The sequence below is a fragment of the Schistocerca cancellata genome, chromosome 1, assembly GCF_023864275.1.
Source record: "Schistocerca cancellata isolate TAMUIC-IGC-003103 chromosome 1, iqSchCanc2.1, whole genome shotgun sequence".
Classification (NCBI taxonomy): Eukaryota; Metazoa; Arthropoda; class Insecta; order Orthoptera; family Acrididae; genus Schistocerca; species Schistocerca cancellata.
The window spans coordinates 854577056-854605054 of record NC_064626.1 but is presented as its reverse complement, the minus strand read 5'-3'; the positions used below and the strand labels follow the sequence as shown (position 1 = coordinate 854605054).

Genomic DNA, 27999 nt, shown 5'->3' with positions numbered 1-27999 from the left:
AATGGCATTATTTATATTTATTTTAAGGCATCATGTTACAGAGTACGGCAAATATACATAAAAAATTACCTTACTAAAATCAGCACTAAATTACACTCAAAAGTGGTACAGTGTTCTGTAATACGTCATTCATGCAGCAACTATGGATTGGACATTCACAGCTTAAATGTACTGGAAAGAAATGAGAAGAAAACACAAATAGTCTTTCAACAAGCTTATCACAGATTTTCTCCACACAGGCTATTTTCTTGCTAGCTTGGTTCACATTTGTGTTAATGAAAAAAGGGTAACAAATTATTTACAGAGAAAAAGACAACTGACATGAGAAAATAATCACATAAATGTGAGCTGTATTTACACAGAATATTGCTGTTCTTACTTAAGCATACATTAGTGGTAATTAATACTTATGAAAGCTCATTTTTCTTGCTGACATTGTTCACTCAGCTATCATGTCAACACTCAGACAGTCTTCACCCATATTGCTTGGAGATGTTTCTAATTCAAATATTTCATTTGATTCACTGGAAAAACAAGACTTATCTTTAAGAATCATCAACATGGTGACAATTAACAATTTATGTATAATTAATTGTAATGCATTACCTGTCTAAAGACGGATCATTACTGAACATCTCTGCAGGTACTGTGGGGAGAGCCTTTTCTGGTACAAGCTCCAGATATGACTGCCTAGATTCCAAGTGTCGTTCAACTTCTTCTGGAGTCATATGCCCATCTGAGAGCATGGTAACTGGCACATTTCCGAATACCTAGAAATGAATCACTACAATAAACCTATCACCAACATATACGAGGGTCATTCCAAAAGAAATGCACACTTTTTTTTTTTTTTAATCCATCTTTTATTCTAAATGTTTGAAAGTTTTACAATTCGTAGATACATCCTTTAGGAACAATATTTTCATTTCTCCACATAATTTCCATCCCTCTCAACTGCCTTATGCCATCTTGAAACCAGTGCCTGCATACCCACGCAATAAAATTCTGGACCAACCTGTTGGAGCCACTGTTTGGCAGCGTGCACAAGGGAGTCATCATCTTCAAACCTTGTTCCACGAAGAGAGTCTTCAGTTTCCAAAAGAGATGATAGTCACATGGAGCCAGGTCAGGACTGTAAGGCGGATGTTTCAGTGTTGTCCATCCGAGTTTTGTGATCGATTCCATGGTTTTTTGACTGAAATGTGGCCATGCAACAGCAAAACATCCTGCTTTTGCCAATGTGGTCAAACACTACTCAGTTGAGCTTGAAGTTTCTTCAGTGTCATCACATATGCATCAGAATTTATGGTGGCTCCACTTGGCATGATGTCCACAAGCAAGAGTCCTTCGGAATCGGAAAAACTTCGTAGCCATAACTTTTCCAGCACAAGATATGGTTTGAATTTTTTTTTCCTTGGGTGAATTTGCATGATGCTACTCCATTGATTGCCTTTTTGTCTCTGATGAAAAACGATGGAGCCATGTTTCATCACCTGCCACAATTCTTCCAAGAAATTCATCTCCACCATTCTCATACCGTTCCCAAAGTTTGTTGCATACCGTTTTTCTTGTTTCTTTATGAGCCACTGTCAACATCCTGGGAACCCACCTGGCACAAACCTTTTTTAATGCCAACACTTTCAGTATTCTGCAAACACTTCCTTCCCCTATCCCAATGTAGCGTGACAATTCGTTCACTGTGATGCATCTGTCAGCAGTCACCAATTTGTTAACTCTCTACACACTGGAGTGTGTGTAGTACGAGGCCTGCCGCTGCGAGGACAATCCTCAATGTTGCCGTGCCCACTTTCATCATGTAACCTGCTTGCCCACCGACTAACTGTATTGCGATTGACAGCAGCATCTCCATACACCTTTTTCAACCTCTTGCGGACGTTTCCCACTGTCTCTTTTTCACAGCACAGGAATTCTACGACAGCACGTTGTTTTTGACGAACGTCAAGTGTAGCAGCCATCTTGAAGACATGCCGTGATGGCACCACTCATGGGAAGTTTGAAAAAAAGTGGCAAGGATGTATCTACAAACTGTAAAACTTTCACACATGCTGAATGAAAACTGTATTTTTACAAAAATAGTGTGCATTTCTTTTGGAGTGACCCTCATAAAATCATTAGGCTGAAATTAATTACGAACTCTACCAACAAGTAAATTTTTAAACAATTGAAGTGTAAACCACAGTAATTAAACTTACTGGAGGAGTATTATTCTGCTTTGGAGTTTTAAGTTGTGGTTTCTTCTTCTTGACTGGGTTATGGTTCCTGGCAGCTCCAGAGGATGACTGACCTACGGACGTGTGATTGTTGATGTTCTGCTCTACTTTCCTTCTGTAAACAGAATTAGAGAATTTGCACTATTAAATGAAGTTACATTATCAGCCATGTGTACTTCAACTACAACAAGCAAATTTATCTTGCAAATAAATGGAGATACAGAGAGACACGAATTGTCGATGACATGCCTCACACAGGCCGCCCAAGGGCTACTACTGCAGTGGCTGACCACTACCTACGGATTATGACTCCGAGGAATCCTGAAAGCAATGCCACCATGTAGAACATTGCTTCTCGTGCAGCCACAGGACGTCGTGTTGTGACTCAAACCGCGCGCAATAGGCTGCATGATGCTAGACTTCACTCCCGACGTCCATGGTGAGGTCCATCTTTGCAACCACAACACCATGCAATGCGATACAGATGGGTCCAACAAATTGCCAAATGGACCACTTAGGATTGGCATCACGTTCTCTTCACTGATGAGTATCACACATGACTTCAGCCAGACAATCGTCGGAGATGTGTCTGGAGGCAACCCGGTCAGGTTGAATCCCTTAGACGCACTGTCCAGCGAGGTGGAGGTTCCCTCCTGTTTAGGGATGGCATTATGTGGGGCCAACGTACGCTGCTGGTGGTCATGGAAGGCGCCGTGATGGCTTTACGATAGGTAAATGCCATCCTCCGACCAATAGTGCAACCATATCGGCAGCATAGTGGCGAGGCATTCATCTTCAAGGATGACAATTCGCACCCCCATCGTGCACATCCTGTGAATGACTTCCTTCAGGATAATGACATCGCTCGACCAGAGTGGCCAGCATGTTCTCCAGATATGAACCCTATCTAACATGCCTGGGATAGATTGAAAAGGGCTGTTTATGGACGACATGAGCCACCAACCACTCTGGAGGTTCTACGCCGAATCGTCATTAAGGCCGGTATTACACTATCAAATTTCTTTGTCAAAGATGTGATCAAGTATTCCGTCAAATATATTTGTCAAAGATCTTTGACGTAGTGCTAGAAGGGGTATTACATTGTCATCATATTTTTCGTCAAATTTCAAGATGGCTGACAACAACAACTTGTTATTAACCGCAGCAGTTGCATGTACCACAATTGCACAGTGTGCATATGTGGAAGAGAAGTGGGGGGGGGGGAGGGGGGGGGGGGGGAAGGAAACATAGCTGGGTGAAGTCGTGGGTTTTATGACGACATGATAAAAGCATTCAACAAAATTTGTTAAGTGAGCTTATAGTGAAGGACGTCAAGTCACATCAATTACTTAAGAATGGATGATCATACATTTCTGTATGTGCTCAATGAAGTGTATCCTCATACCACAAAGCACAATATTCACTTAAGAACTGCTACATCTGCAGAAGACAGGCTCACTATAACACGCCGATTCCTTGCTACAGGAGAGGGTTAGGCTAGGTTCGGTTAGGTCTTCAATCTTCGTAATCTATTTTTGTATTCAGCGTGCCTCACATTGTAAAGCGCCTCATCAGCTTCATACATCTCTATTAATTTTGTAGTTGAAACTTCCTGGCAGAATAAAACTGTGTGCCGAACCGAGACTCGAACTCGGGACCTTTGCCTTTCGTGGGCAAGCGCTCACTGGAAGAAGTGAAGCTGTGAGGACGGGGCGTGAGTCGTGGTTGGGTAACTCAGTTGGTAGAGCTTGCCCGCAAAAGGCAAAGGTCCCGAGTTCGAGTCTCGGTCCGGCACACAGTTTTAATCTGCCAGGAAGTTTCATATCAGCACTCACTCCGCTGCAGAGTGAAAATCTCACTCTGGAATTTTGTAGTTGTCGGCACAAACCAACTGTATTTACCCACAATGTTTATAAAAACACTACAGACGACAGAATGCAGTGATGCTAGCACTCCATATGGTAACATTTCACATTGCAGTGAACAGAAGACAAGCGACTTCTTTGATCAAATCTACAGCGAGGCCCTAGATCTGATCAAATATTGGACAACATTTGACAAAGTTCCCTATTAAACCATCAAATATCTTTGACAAAGATACTGGACAAAGAAATATGACAAAGAAATATGACAGTGTAATACCGGCCTTAGGAGTGGGACAATCTGGACCAACCGTGTCTTGATGAACTTTAGGCTAGTATGCCATGACAAATACAGGCATGCATCAATCCAAGAGGATGTGCTACTGGGTATTAGAGGTACCGATGTGTACAGCAATCTGGACCACCACCTCTCAAGGTTTCGCTGTATGGTGGTACAACATGCAATGTATGGTTTTCATGAGCAATAAACAGTGAGAAAATTATATTTATATTGATCTCTATTCCTATTTTCTGTACAGGTCCTGGAACACTCTGAACCGAGGTGATGCAAAAATTTTTTTTGATGTGTGTATTTAACACATTGTCTTATTTGTAAAGAAAGCAGATGTTTGGAGCTGTTTTATACACGAGTGTTCGATTCTTTGAAGAACGGGGGGCAGCAGGAGAGTTGTTTTTCACAGCACCTTCCAAGGATTACATTAACGTCCTGCAACTTTGTCATAAAGAAAGAGGTTCACTTTGGCTAGGACTAATATTGGTACGGAGTCCTTCTTCAATAGGCGAGGAACAAAGAATATCTATAGCTTTCCAGAAAGTAACTGTACCTAAGTCATCCCAGAGACTGGTAATAGTGTTCTCCTGAAAAAACCTGCAGAGAAAACTGCTGAAAGCCAGAATATTCTGACATAGCTCGAATAGTATATCATAAAATTTGCTTTATCAAGTTTAAGATTTAGCTCTTAATTTTGCCAACACTTGTGTATTAGCAGCCACTTTGAATATTATAACCCCTTCATATTCAATTACATGTAGTACGAGTAGCAAGGTCCTTAGTATACCATTAGACTCATTCCAGGAAACCTGGTCTATGTCCCTCCCTCCTCCCCCTCCACTTTAACAACACAGATTTTGTTAAAATTTGGTATGTAGAGTCCAAACTTCCTAAATATAACTATACAAATTTGTAGTTCTTGATTGCAATACCTGATGTGTTGCACTAATTCAAGAAAATGTCGTGCTTGACACTCAAAATTCTTTGTCACATTTGACAAATGATTACATAGTTAAGAGTGGTCTCCTTGTGAAACTTATTGCATTGACTCACTGCTAACTGTAGCTACCAACTTAGAAACTGCAGGATACAAAGTTGAATTGTCTTATTACCACAGCTGCACAAAGCTGACAAAAATTGTCAGAGTGGGGAAAAAAGAAAGAAATGAAAAAGGCCCTTTTTTGTTTCTTCAGAATGAAATCTGCCCCTCTTATTTTCTGCCAATGCCAGTATGCCATTTTCATTTTTTAACTTCTAAGGAAGTTAAAAGTTCTTTTTGAAATGATGAACTCAGTAACTGTCTTTTCCACACACCCCGAACAAACAGCCTACAGTTTTCTTAGCACAATTTGAAATGCACCACAGCTTTAAAATGTCAAGCAAATCAATGAAAACTCCACAGCTTTTACAACTGGGCAGCTCAGAAAAATTTAAACCATGAAGTGATGTGTCCACTTACCACAATGTTTTCCTGTCTTTTAAACAGTAGGCCCTCTTTTGAAACTTTAATGGTAAGGCACCAAAACAAGTTAAGCATGGTAAATTTTTCTGTAACAACTTTCATGCTGACAAACTTATCATCACTGTCAGATCACCATAACCAACATCAGCCTCAAGCATTTTCGAACATGATTATCTTTGAATGGGGGCTACAACAAATCCTTTGCAAGAATTCACAGTTCATTGAAGAATATGCTCATTATGTAGGCAAATCACTGATTCCTCACCGAATTTCAAATCTGGGAAGATATCAATATCTTCTTTTTATAATCATTAAAACTCCTAAGCAATAACGATTTCTTGATGGAATAATAAGTTCTTTCCTGCAGTACGTGTGTTGGGACCTGTGCTATTCATGTTATACATTAATGACCTTGCAGACAATATTACGTATAACCTCAAACTTTTTCCAGATGGTACAGTTATTTATAATTATGTACTGTACAATGAAGTACTGTATAATCAAGTATTATCTAATAAAAACTGTTCAATTATAAGATTTCAAACTGGTACGAAGATTAGCACAAGCTTTAAATGTTAGAAATGTAACTTCATGCACTTCAGAAAACAAACAACTATAGTATCCTGTGACTACAACATCAATGAGGCACAACTGGAAACTGGTCAAACCATACATACACAGGAGTAACAATTTGTAGGGATATGAAATGAAATCCTCACTTAGGCTCAGCAGTAGGTAAAACTGGTAGCAGATTTCAGTTCACTGGTAACACATTAGTGCAATGTAATCAGTCTACAAAGGAGAATACTTACAAAACACTTTTGCAACTCATCCTGCAATATTTCTCGAGTGTGTGCAACATGTATAAAATAAGATTAACATGGGATAGTGAATGTATACAAAGAGGGGCAATGCAAATTGTCACAGGTTTGTTTCACTGGCAAAAGCATGAAGATAGAGACAAGCTATGCTGTGAAATCTGACTTAGAAAGCTGCAATTACCAGCCTTAAGTAAGAACCCAGGAATATACTACAATACATTACGTACTGCTCCCATTGGGATCACAAAGTGAAGATTGGAGCAATTACGGTGGCACAGAGGTGTTTAAGCCATCTTTCTTCTTGTGCTCAGTACACGAGTGGACTGGGAAGAAAACTTAGCAACTGGTACAATGGGAAGTACCTTCTGCCATGCATTTCACAGTGGCTTCAGAATAGGGATGTAGACATGGATATAGACACAGAAATGGATGGGGGAAGTAACTGCTTGTGGTGACATGGCACACTGATATAAGGAACTATGTAAATGATATGATACATATTTGAACCTTATTTCATTGACTTCACCACTCTGCAATCTCTCTCTGTGTACTAATTCCAGCCTACACAGATGAAATTATGATAAAGGCAGAAATAATTAATTTCAGTATAGGCTATGATGATCTGGCTGTAACTACAAAAGGGCAAATAAGTTAACAATGCTTTGACTTCTAAAAGGATAGATGAACTATGAATGACATACAACAATAAAGAGTGGAATGCTTGCAGCATCAAGAGAAGGTGAGAGCTGTGGTGGGTGCTGCAGGGCACAGCGACACTGCTATCCGGAGCTGGTAATGTAATGCTCAGACAGCTGCAAGGCAAGCATCTGCTGCCACTCGTAAGCCTCTTAACCCTCGATAAAGTCATTATGTTGTACTTCTGCAACATACAACTGTTAAGATGCTTTCAAATTTCACATTACAGAGTATGCAGCACACTAATGCTGTGATACTGTATGTTTCAAAACAGCCTCTCACAAACCTTACAAAACAATTACCCAAAATCTGAACACTATCAAGTAAGTTAAATATGTTAAGAGAAAATATGAGCAATCACTATTAGTGACAGTTCAGATAACAGAATAAATCACAATACTGTTATGTGTTACGCAAGTGGTGTTTTAACTCATACACTTTCCCTCTCAGTAACAGGAATAGATAATTTTCATTTCAGTAGGCTTTAGTTAGTTATCGCTGAGAGGTAAGTTCATCCTATAATAAAAATCTGAATCTGGTACTTCTTTCTGTATCACAGAGTGAAGCAGACGTTCGTAGGGGAGTATTTGCTAGCAATAAGGATAAACAAATATTTATAAAGGGAAAAGGACACTAACAACAGACGAGTTCAAAGAAGTTGCCTTTGCTACATTTTTCAATATTAATCACTATTTCTTTTATGTTTAAAGCTCCATTTGTCTAGTAGCAAAGATATAACATTTTTAGAGAGGAATTTGTATTCCAATAAAACATATGTTATGGACGACAACCAAACAGGGACAGGACAGAAATCTTCATATGCAAAGTTTCATAAGAATCAATTTACACATAAATACAGTAGTCGTAATGGTATGTAATAATGCAGGTCTTGTAATTTCTGTTTCACATTTAACCAGCACTAATGCACCCAGTCTGATGAGCACTGGAAACTATAAAGAGCCAAAAGATGATAGGAAGGAACTAAAATGAGAAAACCAAATGTACTACGAAATGGGTAGTTGCTATTCACCATATAGTGGACATGCTGAGCACTGATTGGCACAACAGGAAGACACATAACCAAGGTCTCTGGGAGATAAAGCCAGACTGCAAGGAGCAGTGCATGATGGGAGACACAACTGGGTGATTAGAGTAAGGAGGAGGCTCGGACATTTCCACTATATGATATGTAGCAACTATCCTTTTCATAATAGTGTTACATTCCATCCTGGATTTTCCATTGTTTAGAACCAAATGTATGACAGAGAGCAATGTCAGCAAACACACACAAGTTACATTAATTTAGTATTGATTCTACACCCATCATTTTTATCCAGGGGGCAAACACTTAGATATTAGCCTAGTATGGAATTTTTAGTATTTATAGCCACAGCAGAACAATTTGCTGTGCTGATGTTGCAACTAAAAACCTTTGATGAGGAGGAGCCGAGAAAAATGTCACTATTTTCAAGACAGGAACTTCCCAAAAAGCTGTGTCTGCCACGGACCACGGACTTAACTTTGAATTGAAGAGTAGTCATATAGATGTAGAAGAGAAACGGTGAACACCTGGCTGACAAACCAAGCTGTTAATATTAAATCAGAAATTTAAAAAGCTGGGGTATAAACTCTGACAGGAGTTAGTAAAATCGACCGAGTAGCTAGACAAAAAAATTCATGGATATTTTGCAGAAAAAGTTTGATGAGTGGCGCAAAGGGCAACCCTGTAGGTTAGATGAACAGTGCACAAGTCAACAGGAAAGCCACAACAAGAGCCCCATGAAGGCATTTTCCCAACAATACAAGGAAGCTGAAACATTTGTTAATGAAAGGTTAAATACCATGTTGGTAAACCTGGAGCTAACAAAGGTTAACTAAGTCATGGTGCTAGTCTAGGATGTATCTTAAGGCTCAGTGCCAGGTACTAAATGAACTACACACTGTGCAAGTGCAAGTCAACATGATAAAATTACAAGCCAAGGCACTGAGGGAGATAATGCTCCCATCCCAAGATCTGTAATGGAAAATCTGTGCACCAAACTCACAGATCTCTGCACTTAAAAGCTGAGTGGGCATCCCAAGCGCAGTACAGCACTACAAATGAAGTGGGGAGAAGTTAGCTGGACGGGTCCCTGTTGCAGAAGGTAGCAACTTACACTTTCCTGCTTGGAAGGAAGTAAGTCTACCCATTGGCTTTTGTCAAATCATTTCCTGATGTTTTGTCTTCTTGCTGAAGTGATGAGCAACGTAAGTAACTTTTTGCTACAGATCAGCTGCAAGGTGACACCGCTTGTGGGCAGGAGGAAGGATTTGTGTTTAACTTCCTGTCAACAACGAGGTCATTAGAGAGAGAGCACAAGCCCGGATTAGGGGAGGACGTCAGCCATGCCCTTTCAAAGGAACCATCCCGGCATTTGCCTGAAGCAATTTAGGGAAATCACGGAAAACCTAGATGCGGACGGCTGAACACAGGTTTGAACCATCATCGTCCCGAATGCGAGTCCAGTGCTTCTGGGCAGCAGGTGCTACAGAAAAATATCAAGATTATGCGAACTTTGACTCTGAAATGTACAACAGTTAATAGTACGGCTTGACAGTATTTCAGGGAATATCTTAAGAAAGCAAAGTGCTGGGACCACGAGATGTCACCAGCAGACATTTGTCTATATAATAAAACAAAATACCAATCGAATACCTTGAGAAGTTGCTCACACTATATGACAAAGTCACTGAGAATTTTTAGTGATGATTCATGAAGTTGATTTATTACAAGAGGGTAGATGGGTGGCACCAAAATATGCATGTGGCCAATCGGAAAAGTGACAATGTACCCAAGGGGATGGAATGATCAATTGAGAATACAACAGAAATACAAGAGATGCAACTGATGCTTCACATTTAGAGCAACAACTGACGTAGAGAGCATCAGCATACAGCCATTTGAGGTAATAGGCTTAAAAGATTCAATAAGAAATTCCATGGTTCAAGGGCAAGAAATGAAAGTGTGACTGATGCATTTCCTCAAACAGCTGGTTGGAGGTGTAAGTAGAAGCAGCTCCAGACAAGTTTGATTCACGCGATGGCATGGGGACAAGCTAGATCAGCAGCTGGTCAAAGAGTCTCAGGTATACAAAAGACAGCAATGAATAAATCATCCATTACTATGGCATGGAAATGGGCACAAACATTACTGTTGCGACACTAGAACTGTGCAATAAATTAAAGGAGCATTTAAGATTTTTACGCCTCCCGTAACAGTGGGAAAGTATGTGGGTGCAAATCTAGTGCATAGCAAGACTGTGAAAGAGCAGGTTTGCCTATAAATGTTTGTAGGCAATGCTATTTGTAACAGAGCATGCTGGAACTGTTCCATCTACTATTATCAGATCTCTATTTTATCTTCTTCTCCCCATTTTTCGCTTAAAATGATTTATATATATCACATATGCAGAGGTTGGTCACAAATATTGAAACACTGCGAGAAATGCATGCTTAAACAAATGCAAATCCTAGCTAAGCCTGCAGACTGTGCTGTAGTATTTGCGTAAAAACAGAACCTGTGCAATGTCCCAAACATGTTGCAAGTGTGAGTGCATTATGAAAGAGTGAGTTTGAATGAGGGCAAACTGTTGGTGGTACTTGTATGGTGGGTGCTTCTGTAACAAAAGTAACTAACAAAAGTAGCCTAAATGTGCGGCATTTCAAGAGGTGCCATATGATTATGATGAAAAATAAAGAGGACAACAGCTGTGTATGGCCCTGCAAACTGAATTTCACACTCATGAACCCTGTTAGCACCAGAGCAATACAGCGGGAGATCCATAAGCAGGGAATTTCAGGGCAAGTTGGAATTCTAAAACCACTCATCAGCAATGTACAAGCCTGTAATACGAAAACTTAAGTGAGCAAGACATAAAACCATGACTATGGAACAATGGAAGAATGTTATTTGATCAGATGAGCCTCGTTTTTCATTGTTTCTAACTTCTGGCCAAATTTATGTCTGAAATGCGGCTGAGATTCAGTGATTATTTTGGCAACCATATCATGGTGCCCCACTGGCTTCATGGTTACTCTGAAAGGTTGCATTACAGCCAAGGATTATGACTGGTCAGGTCCATCCCTCGGTACGAAGTTTTTTCCCCAAATTGTGATGCTGTGTTCCAAGATGACAGGACCCTTTTCACACAGTTCAGATCATACAGGATTGGTTTTCTGTAAGCACGAGGATGGACTGTCTCACCTCCCCTCGTCACCAGTCACCAGATCACAATATTACTGAGCCTTTATGGTCTACTTTGGAGGGAAGGGTCATCCATTACCTGTACCTGCCACTACTATGCTGGAAGAATGATTTCAGATGCCCCTGAAAACCATGGAGGCAATGTGTTTATCCATTCAGGGATGAATGGAATCTGTTTTGAGAGTGAATGGGTCTCCTACACTGTATCAGGAATGGTTGTGTGTTGTGTTTTTGGGGTTTCCATATTTTTGTCCTACTTCTGTGTATACTGTATTCCCACATCTATCAAATGGTGTTCAGACTATATTTCATGCAAATTTATTATTCAGGAGATAATTTGTAATATGCTGGTTACAATAACGTGTTTAGGTTTTCTGGAAACCATATCAACTAAAAGTAATGAGTTACTGAAATCATTGTTAATAATATGTAATGTAAAATTGTGATTGAGTTAATTCACAGTTTTGGAAATATTGATACTTACCATCATAAAGTTACGACTCCATACTTTACAGCAATATGTTTTAATTTTTTGGATACTAGTTAACATAATTAGTACTGAAGTCTGGAAACACCCAAAATTACTGTTGCCAGTAGTGCCACTGCATCTATTTATTTCCCAAATCTGATACTATACTTTTGTTGCTCCAATTATTCTTGACTAAGTTTAACCTTTCATTAATCAACTAAGCCACTGATCAGGAATTATTCTAAGTTGCAACAGGACAGTTTTATAAGCTACTTTTCAGTTTCCAAATCACCTGTGCACCAGGTCACACTCTTCCCTCCCTGTGGCAAACAGTAACATACACAACATCTATGTATCTAGTCTGTCATTAGCTGTTGTTATGTTAACAGCATGTATCAAGCCCATGTGCCACAATCATTGTTCTAACATTTCTGGGTAGGCATCCGAACATTATAGTGAATTTGATGCCTAGAAAGTTATCAATTTACATTTCGATGCAAGTTTGGGCTCATCTCAATCAAGTTACGCAGTGGAAGATACAAAAGCCACTCTGCCATCATTTTTGGGGACAATTAATCTTTCCATGTCATTTACCGTGTTAACAATGCAAGTTATAATCATCTTGCATTTCACTAATATAAGTTACAGTTTCAAACTTGAGTAGAATATTATCAAAGGAGAAGGAGAAGGAAAAGTTTTGGGGAAATAAATAAATTAACAAAAATTATTCCACTAGAAGACACTTTCAGCAGCATAATATGCAAAATGGAAGTAAAATGTGGCAGAGAGAGCAAAACAACAGATCCAGTATCAGCAGAAGCTATAGCCACTGCAATAAAGGAGAGGTTGAGTAATGGTGTGCAAACATGCAACGCACGGAAAATTACCTGAACTATGGACAGTGTCTTAAAAGGAGGATATAAGATGAACATCAACAAAAGCAAATCGAGGATAATGGAATGTAGTCGAATTAAATCTGTGATGCTGCGGGAATTAGATTAGGAAATTAGACGCTTAAAGTAGTAAATGAGTTTTGCTATTTGGGGAGCAAAATAACTGATGATGGTCGAAGTAGAGAGGATATAAAATGTAGACTGGCAATGGCAAGGAAAGTGTTTCTGAAGAAAAGAAATTTGTTAACACTGAGTACAGATTTAAGTGTCAGGAAGTCGTTTCTTAAAGTATTTGTATGGAGTGTAGCCATGTATGGAAGTGAAGCATGGACGATAAATAGTTTGGACAAGAAGAGAATAGAAGCTTTTGAAATGTGGTGCTACAGAAGAATGCTGAAGATTAGATCGGTAGATCATGCTGCGGGAATTAGATTAGGAAATGAGACGCTTAAAGTAGTCAATGAGTTTTGCTATTTGGGTAGCAAAATAACTGATGATGGTCGAAGTAGAGAGGATATAAAATGTAGACTGGCAATGGCACGGAAAGTGTGTAATGAGGAGGTACTGAATAGAATTGGAGAGAAGAGAAATTTGTGGCACAATTTGATTAGAAGAAGGGATAGGTTGATAGGGCATACTCTGAGGCATCAAGGGACCACCAATTTAGTATTGGAGGGCAGCGTGGAGGGTAAAAATCGCAGAGGGAGACCAAAAGATGAATACACTAAACAGATTCAGAAGGATGTAGGTTGCAGTAGGTACTGGAAGATGAAGAAGCTTGCACAGGATAGAGTAGCATGGAGAGCTGCATCAAACCAGTCTCTGGACTGAAGACCACAACAACAACATGGACATTCCTGTGAGTGCAGCATATAAAATCCTATGAAACACCCTGTACTGCTACCCATATAAAAAACACATGTTCCTGAGTTGCTTCACGCTGACTGCCAGTAAAACAAATGTGCACTCTATATAGAGTCAGAAGTTCCATGCGGCTTTTCGCGGATGATGCTGTAATATACAGAGAAGTAGCAGCATTAGAAAATTGCAGTGAAATGCTTGAAGATCTGCAGAGGATAGGCACTTGGTGCAGGGAATGGCAACTGACCGCTAACATAGACAAATGTAATGCATTGCGAATACATAGAAAGAAGGATTCTTTATTGTATGATTATATGATAGTGGAACAAACACTGGTAGCAGTTACATCTGTAAAATATCTGGGAGTATGCGTGCGGAACAATTTGAAGTGGAATGATCACATAAAATTAATTGTTGGTAAGGTGGGTACCAGGTTGAAATTCATTGGGAGAGTCCTTAGAATATGTAGTCCATCAACAAAGGAGGTGGCTTACAAAACACTCATTCAACCTATACTTGCGTATTGTTCATCAGTGTGGGAGCCGTACCAGGTCGGGTTGACGGAGGAGATAGAGAAGATCCAAAGAAGAGCGGTGCGTTTCGTCACAGGGTTATTTGGTAAGCGTGATAGTGTTACGGAGATGTTTAGCAAACTCAAGAGGCGGACTCTGCAAGAGAGGCGCTATGCATCGCGGTGTAGCGTGCTTCCCCCTACTTATACCTCCCGAGGAGATCACAAATGTAAAATTAGAGAGATTCAAGCGCGCACGGAGGCTTTCCGGCAGTCGTCCTTCCCGCGAACCATAAGCGACTGGAACTGGAAAGGGAGGTAATGACAGTGGCACGTAAAGTGCCCTCCGCCACACACCATTTGGTGGCTTGTGGAGTATAAATATAGATGTAGAATTTCTTGCTCATATGGAAGTGGAGAATGAATAGCCGTGGAACTTTCTGTGGACAGACGAAGCCCGCTTTCATCTCCAAGAAAATGTCAATGAAGTACAGTGTAAAGAATTGCAAAATATGGGTAACAGAAAATCTACTCACACATCTGTGAAGTTAACTGTGTGCACCAATATCATTCCAATCCTTCAACAGTGAGGACGTGTGGGTATGGTCATTTTTATGCAACATGACACATTCCACAGCTGTTGAATCACCTGTTGCAGAGGCATTTTTTAAATGCTATAATTATCAACCGCCATTTCGTTACAGCCTGGCCATTGAGATTACCTGATCTTAATCTGTGAGACTTCTGACTATGTAGTTATCTGAAAGATGCTGTGTTCAGTGCTCCCAACTACCAATGTAGGTGAGTTCAAGGCATGCACTGTGCAACATATTCTGAATGTGACCAGTGAGACAGTCTGAGCGATTTTTGTGTAGATGATTTGAAGGAATGTTGGTTCTAAAACTAGCCACTTAAGAAGATGTGGGCAGCTTAGCTTCTCGTAATCGTGGGATAAACCTGAAACTTTGCATATAATAACTTACCAACACAAATTCCTAGAATATACAATTTCATTCTCCTTCTACTTTCAAATTGTTTACAAACTGAGAGCAAATTTGACAATTTTTGGAAAAAATTGGTATTTTTAACCCACTTTCATCAGAAAGCTTATGTTTGAAACCACCTAAAAAACTGACTTACTTTTGCAACATGTACACATAAGGTGCTTAAAAACAATAATAAGGGGGCAGTGCTGTGAAAACATGTCCAAATTCCGCTCATACTCAAATCTGATTTTTTATTATTATTATTATCATCATCATATATGATTAAGATGCTACAAACACTCAGTCCCCGAGTGAGGAAAATCTCCAACCTAGCTGGGAATCAAACCTGTGTCCCTCTGATATAAACCCCTAGATCACGAGCTGTGGAGAAACTAGGAAGTAACTAGTACATAAAAAGCTTCAATCTTTTGGAAAAGGATTCATATTAATGAGAATTTTGACTGGGTATTTATTTTGGAATGCTACTTACATGCAAACCAGAATTAAACTAGCACACTGATAGCTTGGAAAACAAAGACACAATCAAAACATGCAGTAACATATATCCATTTCCAAAAAATGTCAGACAGACTGCTATGCATTTCGTCAAATTTTACAGAACATGGCAATGGTATAAAACCTGAATGCAGTTTAGAGGATGTACCTTGCAGCTTTTCTGCAACAATTTTGCTACCATGATCTCCAGCACCTTGGTAATGCCTATTTAAATTTTGAAATTTGTAACTATTTTGATTCTGTAATTTCTAACTAGTTTTATTCTGAACTTATTAAAGTAGAGGAATTGGCTGAAATATGTCATTATGAGTCATGTAGTTTTCCAAGTCGTTCTCACTAGAGCCCATTTCCTATTCATCAGGACTTTTGACATTCCTTTCCCCAGAGATAATTAAATGACAGTGAAAGATAATTAAGAAATGTCAGATTTAACTGGAGTACCCGCAAAATATGGGCACATTTTCATTATACATCCACATTGTTGCAGCTTTTCAGGGCCTCATATGCTTGGATTGCAAAAGCGAATTTAGTTTTTGGGCAATTTATAACTTCATCTTTCTAATGGTGTGCAGAAAATACTTTTTAAAAAAAGAAAAGAAAAAGAGGGGTAAAATAGCCTTTTTTGGAGTTCGTACAAACATAGTTGATTTTGTCCTCAATATACAAACTATTGGAAAGTGGTAAGACAATGAAATTTACATTGTTAAGTTATTACATGTTGAGTGTCAGGTTTATCCTGTGATAACTTGTGGAGATACAAAAAGCTGGACTTCATATTTTTTCCAGCAGCCGTTTCTTTGGCTGACTTTGCTTCAAATTATCCATAAAATATTTTTTAATTATTAATATCACTTAGAAGTGTGGAAAAAGGTACACAACATGGCCAAGTTTTGTTTGTCAAGAAAATATTGCACTGAAAGCTGTGCTACGGGGGTCAAACAAATGACTATACCTCTGCAATTACTGAATTTGTGATTGTAAATCATGACCTGTGTTTATTGGGAATATGTGTGAATGATTCATCAAAAGCCATGATCATCGTGATGGAATCTCTAGACCTGGGATTCCTAACCCTCCCCCCCCCCCCCCCTCGATATAACATTTTGAGAATCTTGGTACTTTGATGAAACGCCTTGTTTGATTACTTTTATTTTGAATCATAATTAATAATACAGAAATCACAAAAAAATTTTAAAAAGTTGTTAGTGTAATTAGAATGTTGGAAAAATGCTATCTTATTAATAGTTTCCAGTGGTGTACTACTTTAATTCCCACAAAATTCCAATGTTCCACAGAACGCAGTTTAGAATAACCCTTCTCTAGACCGCTTGGCATGGAATGATCCGTAGGTCCCCCCCCCCCCCCCCCCCCTCACCACTTGTGTTAACTGAAATGTGGTAGGTGTAAATATGTGTCAGGAATAGATTATCGTAGTATAGCAATGTTGTTCCATCCGAGCATTAATGCCACTGAGAAATAGTCTGGAGTTGGCAAATAATTGATGTTGGTTTGTTCCCATACATTTTGGTTTCAATTTTATTATTTCATGTCTAGGACTAAAACAATGGTTTTCATTTGGCAAACACCTGCTGATAGTCTTATTCGTTCTTTAACACACAAAGTATCATAACAACCATTAACAATTGTATACGTGACATACAGAAATGTACTGGTGTAATGGATATGGGGCCTCCAATATTACTACAGTCCAATCCATGAATGATGACAGTTCACAAGGCCAGAACAAGGATGGGGAGTGCACTGTTGCTGGTTCCAAGTGACGGTTGTGGTACATATGTGCACATCCTTTGCTCTTTATGAAAGCATGTTTCCTGTATAATACATCTCTCACTCACTCTTTTGTGCTGCTTACCACTACCATCAGCCCCAACAACTCACAACAAATGGAATAAAAAGTCACTAATTAACTTGCTACAATCAAGCATAACACTCGCAATGTATAAAACACTCACAGCAGAGTGCTCCTGACCGCTCATTGGCTGTCAAAGAACATGTGAGATAGGTACGAGCCTGAACCCCCAACTACAGTAGTAAGGATTGAGGTACAAGTTTAGTTTCTTATAAATAATCTGCCAATTGGAGAAATGCTTCCTCTCTTTATAGTGATAATGATTGTAAGTTGTATGACTTACCTCAAAGTGTAATCGATTGCTCAGAGTGAGCAGGGCACTACTTGGACTTTGCAAGTTCAAAATGGTTCGAATGGCTCTGAGCACTATGGGACTCAACATCTTAGGTCATAAGTCCTCTAGAACTTAGAACTACTTAAACCTAACTAACCTAAGGACATCACACACACCCATGCCCGAGGCAGGATTCGAACCTGCGACCGTAGCAGTCCCGCGGGTCCGGACTGCAGAGCCAGAACCGCTAGACCACCGCGGCTGGCCTTTGCAAGTTCATTGTGGGTGCACACCTGTGTGTGTGTGTTTTATGCAATGCCTTCACCACAGAGTGGCAATAACCAAAGAGACTAGGACATTATTAAATAGTAAGTAAAACTGCATTTACCAAGGCTCCAATGAACACTGTATCGAAATGTGTGAATGTGGGATGAACAGTGAAAGTGTTGCAGACACCATCCAGTAATGGAGAATGGAAATCTTACGTGTTATATGGGGTAAACTTATTTAATCGCTTATGGAAACATACCAAGGTGAGAGGAAGTGCAGATGTGCTATGGATGAAATCTAGTCATGAAGCACAGAAAACTTGACATAAATACAGAGCTCTGTATACTATGTACTAGTGAGTACTCCAGATACTTATCTGCAGTAGCAAAATAAAATATTAATGGCTTAACACAGCATCAACAATGCTGACAGCTGCATTGTGACAGCTTGTGGAATTGTAGCATCAAAATGTCTATGACATGAATAAATGAAAGATTTGATATTTCTTGGAGATGATGATCTGTCACAGAACTTGGTCACATGAGTGATCCACAGACCGCAAACACGTGAATTCTTGAGTAAAACGTGAGTGTTCTGATAAGCGTCCTTGTTGAACCTCTGTGCAAGGCATTATATGAATTACTGAGGTAGGACTCTTCAGATACAATTTTAACCTTTGTTTTTTAAATGGCTCTGTCCTTAGCTAATCACAATTTTGCTGCTTTTTGTTAGGCCTATGTGTAATGACATCAATGCTGAATTTCTTCCATGGGGAGTACATTAATTAATTTATACTTCATGGTAACACTCATTAAGTGAAGATCCTAGCACACACATGGAAGGATCATCAGTGTAAAAAATTCTGCAAGCCGTGGCTGGTTTTCTCACATATCCCAGTCACTGACAGTCGAATGGAGAGTGAAGATCACAGTCTAAAAGTTTACCGGAGGCTGGGGGGGGGGGGGAGACAAAAAGAGAAAGAGAGGGAGAGAGGGAGAGAGAGGGAGAGAGAGAGAGAGAGAGAGAGAGAGAGAGAGAGAGAGCGCTGCCGACAGGTGGTGATATACCTCAATGGGGACAGCTAAAAATGTGCGCCCCGACCAGAACTCGAACCCGGGATCTCCTGCTTACATGGCAGACGCTCTATCCATCTCAGCCACTGACGACACAGATGAATAGCGCAACTGCAGGGACTTAGCCCTTGCACGCTTCCCGTGAGACCCACACTCCGAACTCTCCACAAACTACATACGTAACCTTCCTAACTTAAGATAACAAAACACCTCTCTGCACAACGATATCTTTGTTTTTAGTTTTGACACACTCGCCAATTGGTTGGGGCACTCAAAGGTGTGTGCCCGCTGGGTTCCCTGCCCCCTAACAGAAAACCATAAACAGCAACGAAGCATCATCTGCGCGGAATTTCTTGCATATTACGAGACTGATCGTGACAATTTTATGTCGAACGACGTTGGGTGATGAAACGTTGGTTCACTACTTCGAACCGGAAACAAAACGCCAATACATGGAGGACAACAATGTTTAAGGCCGCAGCCTCAGCCGGTAGCTATGTCCTACCTCATGGTTCAACGATCAGCTGTGAAACGTATTGTGTTACCTTCAGCAAACTGAAGAAACGATTTCAGTGTGTTCGTCGCCACAAAAATGCAAACGAACTTTTCCTTATCCATGTCAACGCAAGACCTCACGCAAGCCTGCACCTCCGTCCACCCTGCAGCCCGGATCTTGCACCTTCCGACTTCCATCCGTTTGGTCCAATGAAGGATGCACTCCACAGAAAGAAGTACGTTGTGATGGGGATATTATTGATGCACCAAGGCGTTGACTCCGACGTCGACCAATGTAACGGTACCATGTGGGCACACAGTTCCTCCCAGTAAGGTGGCGTCGCATTGAATGGACATTATGTTCTAAAATAGAGTTTTGTACCCAAAATAGTGGGTAATAATATGGTATACTGGAAACCTGAATAAAACCAACCTGCTTTCAGAAAAAAAAGTTTTTCATTACTTACTGAACTCCAGTCGTACTATTCGGATACTTTCTTGAGATGATCTAATCTTTATATGAAGATAGTAACTGTTCTCAAAAGAACAGATACCACTGAAGACCATGCAGCTTCTCTAGAATAGATGATAATTAATTGAAACCCTCAGCTGCCGACAGGTGTTGTTGATATACCTCAATGGGGACAGGCGAAAATGTGTGCCCTGACCTGGACCCGAACTCGGGATCTCCTGCTTACATGGCAGACGCTGTATCTTTCTGAGCCACCGACGACACAGATGAATAGCGCGACTGCAGGGACTTATCCCTTGCACGCTTCCCGTGAGACCCACATTCCCAACTGTACACAATCTACATACATAATGTACCTAATAGATATTTGACCATCCACTCATTACTCGCGCACACTAAGATGACGATTCCCGTAAGAGTTTTTGAGCGCACTCTCACAGACAAAGGTCAATGGCCAGTTAGCCTTTAACTATATATGAAGATAGTAACAGGTTGCTCAAACTCTTACGGGAATCGTCACCTTAGTGTGGCGAGTAATGAGTGGATGGGCAAATATCTATTAGGAACATTACATATGTAGATAGTGGAGAGTTGGGAATGTGGGTCACACAGGAAGCGTGCAAGGGATAAGTTCGTGCAGTTGCACTGTTCACCTGTGTCCTCAGTGGCTCAGACGGATAGAGCGTATGCCATGTAAGCAGGAGATCCCGGGTTCGAGTTCCGGTCGGGGCACACATTTTCAGCTGCCCCCATCGAGGTATATCAACAACACCTGTCGACAGTTGAGGGTTTCAATTTGCTATCATTTACTTCTAGAGAAGCTGGAAGGTCATCAATCGTATCTGTTCTTTCTAAAACAGTTACTGTCATCATATACAGAAAAAAAATACTGCAAAGAAAAATTTTGTGGAGAAAAAGAGTAAACTAGTCGATTCTAAAACAACTCTTTTTCCAATTTAAATTTTTTAAAAACTTATTTAAATGCAATCTGTGTATCACTGAATGGCATCACGAATGTGTAGGTAGTTTCAGTGTGAACGATTACTTGAAATATGTGACTGACCATACTGGGGTTCAACTTGCAAAGCAGCTAGCACAGTGACACATTAGACTCACAGAGAATAATGGAAATATCTTAATCCCCTTTTTTAAAAGTTATGCACAGAAATGAACTGGTTTAATCTTCATAGAAAAGTCAGAGAAAGCGGTAGAAGAGAATACAATGCCAGCAATGATGTCGTAAAGACACACTGGTGACATTATTGAGGGCCGTTATATCTCATGCAATTTTGTGTGTGTGTGTGTGTGTGTGTGTGTGTGTGTGTGTGTGTGTCCAACAGCAGGAATCAATTGGTCATAATATCATCATCATCATCATCATCATCATCATCATCATCATCATCATCATCATAATACTGGAATTTAACATTATCATTAAGAGTTAGGTTCAATGTGTCATCTGTGTAATCTTTATCCACAGAAATTATCACTGGCTTCCTCTGGTTAAACAAATAGGCTAATGAAAATCTGAATGTGGTATTTGTTTCTCTGTCACGGAGCAAAGCACAAATGTTTGTAATTACAGAGAATATTTGCTAGCAATAAGAATAAACAAATATACATAAAGAGAAAAGAATAACAACAACCAATAATTTGGAAAAAAAAATAATCTTGGCTAAATCATTCACCACTATTTTTGTTACGTTACCACCATTTTTTTTAATTTATTTTTGAGGTGGGTGGGGTTGGAAGCTGTCTTCCATTAAAAGATATGGTACAGTGGCTCATAGAATTTTGAAGTTAAGAGAACCAAGTACGTTGTCCTGCGGTTGTTTGCTGATGGTGCTGCATGGTACGAGGCAATGTCTTTAACTGACTATAGGAGGATAAAGGGTAATGTGCATGGAATTTCTATTTTGTGTGAATGGCAGCTTCTCTAAATGTGGAAAAATTGAAATTAGTGCAGACGGGTAGGGGAACTAATCCTATAATGTTTTAATATAGTATTAGTGGTGTAACATTTGACATAATCATGCCAATTAAATATGTATAATGTTGCAAAGCAACTTGAGAGTTCGGGATTTTTCCCAGAAGTCCCTGTTAAAAATACTTTTTACTGGCTAAAAATGCACATTTTCCAGGTCAAAATATACCACACCCCAGATGAAAGTACATTTTCAGAGCCGTAAAACTTATAAACCCATTGGATAGCAAATGTTTTATACAATGGCGTAAAACTCATCACTTTAGGAAATGATGCCCAGCAAAAAGCAAAGCAGTTTGGAAAAATCTTTAATGCGCAGCAACATGTAGATCGCATATTTTCATATTATGAAAGTATGAATACGAATTCCACATCATGTGAGATTCTGAAGCACTGAAATTAATAGTGAGATGCACTTTTGTCAGCCAATTACAGCTCATGTAATGTGATTTTGCCAGACAATGACGGCAGATGTTCAGAGCACAGGACATGTGATTTAGTCAATCAGCAGGAAAATCACAGTTGAATAGTGCGAACACACAAATAGGAGAACTAAATTACACACAGCATATCGACAAAAGAAGCTATGCTTTCACATGAAATACTGGCGTAAAAAAGAAAAAAAATTTGTGACAAGCATGATTATCCTTCACTGCTGTGCAACAAGCATTCCGTGGGTTACCTGGCTGATTACATGTTCTGTCGAGCACTTCGGCATTTCCACAGAAAAGCCCATTAGCCCTACATGTGAAACTGCTCAAGAACTCACCTCACAGTTTTTTTAAGGATAATTATACTTTCTGGCATTGTTATTGCCCTTTAAGAATATCAAACACAAATGTGACAGTAATATTTTAAATAATGGCATAAATGGCTGGTCTTTGGGGCCTGCAATTTTTCTACATGGGTGGTCCTCAAAGTGTTAAGTTTTGAATGAGAGTCAAATGGTCAGTGATTTAAGACATTCATTCACTGCACATTATCAAGTGTAACTTAAGCCATATTGCATAAAAGGAAATTTACTATTTACTTTGAAAGTAACTGCCTGAAACCACCATTCACAATATTTTTCCACAACCTGTTAGAAATGCAAACAGCTGAGATGCCAAAAGCAGTTTGTTGTTACGAAGTATTGCATAGTCTTCATCCTCAAACCTCTGACACATTTCGCTGTAAGTGGACGCTTGTGCGTGCATTGTGTTCTGATTATGTAAATGGCACATTTTCTTTGCATTTTAAGTTTTATTTTGGTGTTATTCTCTCATTTATGTTTTATTGCTGCAGCAGCAGGTTAAAGCAATATTCTTGCTACAGTATCAGTCCTTACCAGACAAAATTACAGAAATTTAACCAAAAACTAAAACAATGAAAAAGTCCCAGGATTCTAAAAAATTCTCGCACTTTTCCTAGTCGTCCCGTGGAATATACACCCAACAGTGATTTTAAATGAGGACCCCTAGAAGAAGAATGACAAAGCACTACCGACAAAATTTAGGGAATATACATTTGTGATGGACTGCAGAATGATCCTACTGCCACCTTGATACATGTTACATGACAATTTCAAAGACAATATAAGAAATGTCAGGAGTTGCAAAAACGCATTTAGGCAGTCATTTTTTCCTCTCATCCCATTTGCGAGTGGAACAGGAAAGGGAATAACAGGCAATGGCAAAGGGTACTACCTGCAGTACATTGTGTGGCGTATGTATGTCGACGTAGATACGTCAACAGATGACATACAAAACTATTCTTAATTCGAATTATAAGCCCACACAGTGTTGAGCAGTTCATCAGCATTACGAAAACCCATAATGAAATCTGGGTAAGTTTCGTTCTTTATATGTAAAAGGAGCAGCTACATCATACTGACCATGTTTCACAGATTGTGGAACAATGTTAACATTTGCTAGTCTTCGCATCATGTCTGATGTGAAGACATTCATAAAGATGCAGACTACCCCAGTTCTCACAAGTATATTCTTAAATTAATAATTTTCTGAACCGCAACAGTTATATAAATAAATTCAACTAAAAGTTCCAGGTAATGATAATTTCTTTGATACGCCTAAATACGAAGTGTAATATAGTCCACCTAGGAAAACCTATATGAAACATTTAATGGAAGTTATTTTCCACTATAAGTTTAATTTGCAATATTCCCAAAGTGTGTCCATGAAACAAATTACAGTTCTTCCACATATTAATATAAGCTAACAAATGGAGATTTCCCTTTGGGTTACAGGACTTCAAAATGGAGTAAAACTTTGTGTGAACTTTTTTGGGGTCGACAGAAGCGTGCGATCCCACCAGTCGGCTTTGACCCATGACGTAAGGCTGTTGTTGTGTGTGACGTCACGACGGCAAGGAATTTAGTTTGTGAGAGTAGTGTGTTTGTAGGTGTCATTTTAATGTGATCGGTGGTGCTCTCTGGTGGTGTGTTTATGGGTAGCGTGTTACGTGGAGTATGGGGTTCATTTGCGTGATAGCATTGCACGTGTGTGGTATCGGGACTGTGCTTTCAGCGGAATATTTTTCAGTGAGTTAATGATTCTAGTTTTGTTATTTCGACGTTACTGTAGTTTTTTTCTGTTCGTCATGTGTGAATTTTGGTAAACTGCTTTTTTTTTTTGTCTTTGGTAGGTATGGATATGACTGACAAGGTCAACAGTTTTTGGTTGTCGGCAATTATGGGGGACAGTGCATTGTCTCTAATAAAATTTCTTCAACTATTCGGATTTTTGGATGAAGTCGTGAAGTGTTTAGATGTCGTGAAGAAATGAAGCTCAATAAAGTTCCAGTGTTTCGGACCAGGGACAGCTGTATATTGAGAATTTGTAAGGATAACAGGTCAAGGGAAGTGTTCGATTCCAAATTTGTTGGTTCGTTATGTTTTCTGAGGTAGTGATGATTGTGGACGTGGTTGTAGTTTCGGGTTTTATGATTTGGTATTGGTAGTTTCTGTTGACCTATATTGGTCAAAGGAAGTGTCCCATTCCAGAGGATATTGTGTTTAGTGGAATTTGGGGAGTTTGGTGTTGTCGTTTTATTCATCGTTTTTGTGGTTTGGTATGGTGGTGTGTGTCTAAATTTGTTTATATTTACTATGACTCCACCCAAAATCCTCCAATTTCCCACGTTGTCCCGTTAGTTTCATTAGGTTTTTCAATGCATTTTCGTGCTTGTGGTCACATTTACGTGATGACGCCATAGGTGCCATATTGGAGTCCTAGTGTAGGGTCGTTTCCGCCATATTTGTGACATTATGGGTCAAAGCAGACAGGTGGAATCCAACGCTTCTGTATTTTATTTTTTTGGATCCCCTTTACCTCAAATGTCTCTGAAACTGTGTAACAGTAATGCCTAGAGGACTTTGTGATCGTTCATATCATAAAGTACGCTACATTTTTACAGAAAGATCCTTTTTGAAGTTTTTTAACGAAAAATTAATGACCAAATTTTAAAGATACTTGACATGTTGAATTTTTGGATAAAGATGAAGGTTCAATACTAGTCATCAGTTTTGATTACTAATACAAAACTACATGACAAACATCATAAATCCACAGGGCAACTATAACGTGACATCAAAAGCAATTTTTTCAAACGGGCTACACTACAGATCAGTCTGTCGATACAATCACAATTTTGGCTTTCACATTCGCTGGCTTCATCAACTCAACAGCCAACTGTCATTCTCCAACCTAACACAGACACTGGATTATACTACAAATCAGGCCATCGCCACAGCAAGACTTTTTTCGTTTCACATTTTTGGCTTCACGAACTAAAAACAAAAGTTCAAAAATATGTACTGAAAGGTGATGTCACAGCAGCCATTAATATTATATCACTGGTCAAAGTCAACAACTAGTCAACAACTGAATATTCCTCTTGACTAATTTTTCTTTGCTTTCAGTGGCTACGATATCTGAATTATTCCGAAATGAATCCTGCAATTCGTAAATTGATTACTGTACTCAGCAGCGAGTTGACACAGGACGTTCCACAGGGAGACCACCCTTAACAACTACGGAATCTTCTGTCAAAAATGTCAAACAGTACTTTACAATACAATATTTTAATCACTCTCATTAAAGTGAGTGCAACATCTGCATACCAAGTTTTAAAAATTTGTAAAATTACATTCGATGAGTATTGAAAGCTATAAACCAAATTCCTAATTTTATTGAGATTATATGGTAGGGAGATTAGATCAGTTGGGACGGAATGATTAAATAGTAAAATACAAATCAAGGAAATTGAACCCCTGTTCTCTTATGATTAAATAGTAAAATACAAATCAAGGAAATTGAACCCCTGTTCTCTTATCACTGAAGTAATAGTGTAATAGCCTGTGTCACAAATAATTCCCAAATAAAGACAGCAATTCTAGAACCACAGATTTATCATTGAATAATAAATTAGGATTACCTCTTAGACTGATCTGTGCGAACTATTTCACCATCATCTGATGACTCTGTTTCTTCACTTTCGCTGGATGTAATATCTAATTTTTCATACTGAAGTAATCTGTCCAACAGAAAACTGCGGTCCCTTGCAATCTTCAACAGACGTCGCTGGCTGTTCCTAAGTGCTTCTTGGAAACACTCATTTTCCTAAAAATTACCCACCAACAAAAATAAGTGATGTGAGATATTGTAAGATTTAGACACAAAAAATGATGGTGGCACAATCGCAGTTTAAAACTGTAGAAGAAAAATACATTGTTCTAACACGAATACCGTTACATCAAAATTAATTCTCTACCAGTATCAACAACAGTCTCGCTTCTCTCCAGAGAATGAAAATGGGCAAACGCGAAACTATTTTTAATCAGGCAAGAATGAAATACAGAACAACTTTTCAAAAATTAATGCCATTCTCAGTTTCTACAAATGGCAGTAACAAAACTTCATACAACTATGCAGTCTTACACCCACTTAACGCATCTCTCCACTTAACAAGGCCAAAATCAAGCCTGTGCATCAATTGAACAAAACATCTATACCCATAATCAGATTTCCGTGCTAGTATAATTTAACGCTACAACGTGTCACAGAAAAGCTTACCAAACGAATTCCTAAGTAGACATGAAATCGCTATAATGTGTCAAAGCTAATGCTGTTCAATAATTCCGCATCATTTTTACAATATAGTCACAATAATGAAAACATAATATATAGCTGACACACATTGAAAATTTAAATTAACGTCATCAAACGAGAAACTGTCGCAATCGTAACTCACATAGATAAGATCCTTTAACTTCCTTTTCAAGCTCCTATACTGGGCTTTATAATTAATTCCTTCTTCTTGACTTTCCTCCTCTTCTTCATCATCTTCATCGTCCTCTCCTTCGGCATTTGCTACTACAGAACGACAATACCATCCATCCAACATCTGTCATCTGTATCTGGAAGAAAAGCAGCATAACTAAACAAAAACACTGTATCATAACCTCAAAACGCAGCACTACCTAGCACGTTGCATGGCAATTACAAATACAGAGCCAATAATGATAACAAAATAATAAAGGTGTAACATATAAGAAGAAGTGGATTTCTTTTTTCACAGTTGTCGCAGTTACCTTCCTACACTCAGAACACGCATTTGCATCAACAACTATGTTCTATTATCAACCTTCGCGGTTTCGATTAATAAAAGACAGTCGCAAGAATGCGTAAAGCTGCAGTCGACTGCAACACGTGATATCGA

At 39.2% G+C, this 27999-nt stretch overlaps 1 protein-coding gene across 1 annotated transcript; it reads right to left on the bottom strand.

Moving 5' to 3' along the window:
* On the bottom strand, positions 1–27999 carry LOC126189047 (uncharacterized). The gene is made up of 6 exons (XM_049930906.1): positions 27872–27999; positions 27532–27697; positions 26716–26900; positions 2214–2346; positions 607–770; positions 1–524 (listed from the first exon to the last, which is right to left on the bottom strand). Exons 2-6 carry the CDS (start codon positions 27682–27684, stop codon positions 440–442), a joined length of 720 nt encoding a protein of 239 aa, XP_049786863.1. The 5' UTR covers positions 27685–27697; positions 27872–27999; the 3' UTR covers positions 1–439.

Excerpts from the sequence above, each read along its gene's own strand:
- LOC126189047 (XM_049930906.1), bottom strand. The coding sequence starts at position 27,684 with ATGTTGGATGGATGGTATTGTCGTTCTGTAGTAGCAAATGCCGAAGGA. Across the intron at positions 771-2,213 it reads AGCAGAATAATACTCCTCCA|GTATTCGGAAATGTGCCAGT; the intron begins GTAAGTTTAATT and ends ATTCATTTCTAG. Across the intron at positions 525-606 it reads AATGATCCGTCTTTAGACAG|TGAATCAAATGAAATATTTG; the intron begins GTAATGCATTAC and ends TTGTTTTTCCAG.